The sequence below is a fragment of the Lycium ferocissimum genome, unplaced genomic scaffold (genome assembly GCF_029784015.1).
Source record: "Lycium ferocissimum isolate CSIRO_LF1 unplaced genomic scaffold, AGI_CSIRO_Lferr_CH_V1 ctg15617, whole genome shotgun sequence".
NCBI lineage: Eukaryota > Viridiplantae > Streptophyta > Magnoliopsida > Solanales > Solanaceae > Lycium > Lycium ferocissimum.
In genome coordinates, this window is record NW_026716143.1 from 12007 (window position 1) to 16654 (window position 4648).

Below are 4648 nucleotides of genomic sequence, written 5' to 3' on the forward strand. Positions count from 1 at the left end.
CCCCCCCCCAAAAAAAAAAAAAGTTTAAAAAGGCCCCTCAGGTTTAAAAATATTTTCTTAAAGGACCCTGTGCACAATTTTAAAAAACAATAAATACTCAACTTTGTCAAACTACATATTCGTCTAGAACGCCTTCGTAGACCCGTTTTTCGTAAATTTCAAATTTGGAATATGTCATTTTAAAATACAAGCTTTAATATAAGCCCAATATTGACATAGTTCCGGATAATTTTTAAGGATGTGAAAAAATGAGCCATAATTCATACGTCATCTTTAATTAAAAGTTTTCCCAAGTTAGACAAAGCGGGATATGTATCTTCTTTTCAAATCACGTTCGTGAAAGTAAATAACTTGTAATTTCTTATAATTGTTAATTTTTATGAAAAGTAATAATTAAACGTCAATTTTTGCAATTTCCTCGGGGTTTTTAAATTTTTTGAATTTGTAAGGGTATCCTTGCTCCGTCTTGGACTCGGGAAATTTAAAAAATTAAAATACGCATTTTAAGAGGTGAAAATTAGGTGTCAACAATTGCCCCTTCGAAGTTCAAGGATGGTAAGGCTATCCTTGAGCTACGAATTTGACAAACCTAATTTTTACCGAATAAAAGAATTTACAGCTCTTTTTGTGCAAGATTTCGGAAGTATGGCCGGACCCCGATTTTAAGGCTTCCTACATATCTCAGGCTAAATGAGAATTCAGGCCGTTTGTAGTTCTGACTCTATGAGGACCATGAAACAAAGATTTTTCTTGAAATTATCCCGAGGTGTCCCGAGATAATTATAGGAATATGGCCGAGCCTCGAAATTTGAGTAGCCTACATATCCCTTGCTTTGGGAATCAGGCCAATTGCAGTTCGACTCGATAGCCCGAAAAGGAATATCCCTTTATGTGGGAACCCCTTTGGCTATTTCCGGTTGAAAACCTGAACCGAAGGTGGTTTTTTTTTTTTTTTTTGGAAAGGATTTATTAGTGTTGTTGCTTGAAGTGATCTCTAATATCTGGTGTAGAAAGCTTGACTCTCGTACACGGTTTTTGACCGGCTGCTCAAGAAAATTTTCACGTATGCTCCTCATGTTTTGAATCCGGCTTTTGCTTTCATCTTTGGTAGCTTCTAGCTCGTTTCCAAATGCTGAGTCCTGCGTGTTAGTTTTTGAAAATTTTAATTTTAATGTAGTCATACCTGAATGGTATTTTGCCATTTTGCTGACATTGAAGTCATCCTCCGCTATTACATCTGTCTTCTCCCAAATGGTTGTCCGTCTTCTCTCTTTTCTCCTGCAAGTGTGTTTTTTCGTGTATTTTTGAAAAAATGATCTACTCTAGATAATAATCACGATACTTTGACCGGCTCTTTTTTTGTCATTTTCAGATGTTCTCATCGTTCAATGATAACTTCTATTAGGATCTAGGTTGGGCTATACCGCATTTCTGCAAACGTACACACCCCAGTCCGGTTGTCATTTTCGTAAGTCTATATGTCAATCATGAAACCCATGTTTTCTCGTGCAGGGCCATTTTTTGTTTCTTATGACATCCACTACCCTCAAAAATTTGGCGTCACATCATGTTTGCATATCGTAATGACTGTCCAAATATAGTGTCGCATGTCCCGTTATCCACATACGGTGACCGCGGTATACCAGTTGGTCTAACATCACCTATAGTAAAAAATACCCAAATGTAGACTACATATCAAAGTACAATATCATATTCCTCTCATGATGAAAGCTAACCCCTGTGTCCAGAATTACAATATTTAGTCAGAATTTTCAAGTTAACTATTGCATATTCAAGTGCAGAGCCTTTTCTCATGACTACCACTATCCCTTAACCATGATTACGTTAACTTGAAATAGACTGCAATAGCGACCGCAAATCTTGATGTAGGAATCACATTCGTATTTCAACGATTGCGGACATCAACCTCGAAATTATGCTACCTATTTTTGGCTATATATATATGGATGATGACTCAGCCCCTTCGACACGTAGTCATTTAATCCATATCGTCATTTTGAGGAATGAAGCTTACCTCGATGGCAAGACTTACACCTTTCTTTTTTGACTCCGGGGAAGAATATCCTCCCGTCGACAGGGTTCACATCTTTTAAAAGGACTAGACTCGATTGTGAATAATGGAATTCAATCACGCTATCAACGCGTCATTTTAAATTTTTAGATTTTTGGACATCCACTCAGCTAATGTATCAAGGCAAGCCATGCGGCAATACCTTGATACAAAATTGTTTCTAGTGGCCGGGGTCTCAATACCTTGATACTTAAAATTGTTTTTAGTGGAAACCATAAAGAAACTTTTGGTATAGTGATTATATCCTTCGTAGTATTCTTTCAATAGTCTTAAAATTTTCATTTTTTGTAAAATCTTCGTGTTCGCAAAATGAAAAACTTATCTCTGTTCACATAAAGAAACTTTACGTAATGAAAAAAAAATTGGGTGATTTTGGGTATACTTTGGTACTTCATGTGTTTTGAAAAATAATATTTTATATCGCCTTTTTTAATGTCATTTCGTACAGGTCTTCGTGTTCTCTTGACTGAAAAATCATTTTGAGGTTTCCTTTGTAAGGTTTATGTCGGGAATTTTATTTGCCCCGAATGACCGAGCTCGGGAGAGCGCCTACGTATCCCGTTTCGGGGATATTTAAAGAATTTTGAAGTCGAAACGTAGTTCGGGCTAAACATATTGGAATTTTTTTTTGGTGAGACTGAAAACTCATATTAAAGAGAGACCTACGTATCTACGTATCCCAAAATGGGAATCAGGTCATGACGTAGTTCAACATACATAATTTTGGATCTTTGGGTTAAAGCGACCTATCTTGGAAAAACACCTACGTATCCCCTTATAAGTATAGGGAATCAGGTCTTTACGTAATTCATACATAATTTTGGATTTGGTTTTCTAAGAAAAATGCAAACTTACAAGCAAATGGAATGCAACTAAAGAAAACCTAAACTATGGAAACTCTGAATCCTCGCAGTTGTCTTTTTCTTCACACGTAGTATCTCTTGATGGCATCTGAATTTATTGCTTTTCACCACTCTTGACCATCCATTTCAGCAAGTACTACGGCTCCTCCTGATAGTACCTTTCGTACCATATAGGGGCCTTGCCAATTTGGTGCGAACTTTCCTTTGTATTCTTCTTGATTAGGGAATATTCTTTTGAGCACCAATTGCCCGATTTGAAACACCCTAGTTCTCACATGTTTGTTGAAAGCATGCGCCATTCTTTGTTGGTACAATTGACCACGACAAACAGCAATCATCCTCTTTTCATCTATCAGAATCAGTTGCTCATATCTCTTGCGGATCCATTCTGCATCGTCCAACTCAACTTCTTGTATTATTCGAAGTGAAGGGATCTCTACTTCGGCTGGTATTACTGCTACAGTGCCATATGCCAACAGGTACGGGGTGGCTCCAGTTGAAGTCCTGGCAGTGGTGCGGTATCCCAGTAATTTATAAGGCAATTGTTCATACCAGTCTTTGTAGTTATCAATCATCTTTTGGAGGATTTTCTTGATGTTTTTATTGGCGGCTTCTCTGAGCCCCATTCATTTGTGGCCGATACGCAGTTGAATTTCGGTGAGTGATTTGAAACTGCGCACACATGTCTTTCATTAAGTGGCTATTCAGATTAGCCCCATTATCTGTTATGATTGATTTTGGGATGCCGAATCGACATATGATGTTGTTGCGCATAAAGTCTGTGACCACTTTCTTGGTTACTGATGAATAAGATGTTGTTTCCACCCACTTGGTGAAGTAGTCTATGGTGTCCAAAATGAAATGATGTTTGTTTGACGCAGCTGGCTCAATTGGTCCTATGACATCCATGCCCCAAGCGGCGAATGGCCAAGGTGACGTCATAGCATTCAGTTCTGTTGGAGGAACCTTTATCAAATCTCCATGAATCTGACACTTGTGACATTTTTGGACGAATTTGCTACAATCATTCTCCATAGTCATCCAGTAATAACCAACTGTTAAGATTTTTTTTGCTAGTACGAACCCATTCATGTGAGGTTCGCAGGTTCCAGCATGCACTTCTTCAATCAATTTGGTAGCTTCGACAGAGTCAACACATCTAAGCAATCCCAAGTCTGGAGTTCTTTCGTACAGGACATTCTTGTTAAGGAAGAAACCATTTGCTAACTTCCTGATAGTCCTCTTCTGATTTAAGGTGATTCCTTCGGGATATTCTCCTTTCTCCAAGAACATTTTAATGTAAACGTACCAAGGTTTTCCATCAGCCTCAGCCTCTACAAAAGCACAGTAGGCTGGTTGATTTTTTATTTCAATTTTGACAGGATCAATGTAGCTGCTGTCGAGATGCTGAATCATGGATGCCATCGTTGCCAATGGATCAGCAAACTCATTCTGGGTTCTCGATATGTGTTTGAACTTGACATCTCGGAACTGATCTGCCAATCTTTGGACAAGTCCAACATACAGTATGATCTTTTCATTTTTAGTGGCCCACTCTCTTCGAAGATGATGAATTAGCAAATCTGAGTCGCCAATTACCTGGAGATCTTTCACATCCATGTAGAGGTCCAAACGTAGACCCAAGATACAGGCTCCGTATCCAACCATGTTGTGGTTCAATTGAATCTTAACT

General features: G+C 38.2%; 1 protein-coding gene across 1 annotated transcript; it reads right to left on the bottom strand.

Annotated features, from left to right (window-relative positions):
* Nucleotides 1–3059: 3059 nt before the first annotated feature.
* Nucleotides 3060–3530, bottom strand: LOC132042482 (uncharacterized). The gene has a single exon (XM_059433008.1). It carries the CDS (start codon nucleotides 3528–3530, stop codon nucleotides 3060–3062), a length of 471 nt encoding a protein of 156 aa, XP_059288991.1.
* Nucleotides 3531–4648: the final 1118 nt, after the last annotated feature.

Bases quoted from the DNA above. Each gene is read 5' to 3' on its own strand.
- LOC132042482 (XM_059433008.1), bottom strand. From the start codon at position 3,530: ATGATTGATAACTACAAAGACTGGTATGAACAATTGCCTTATAAATTA.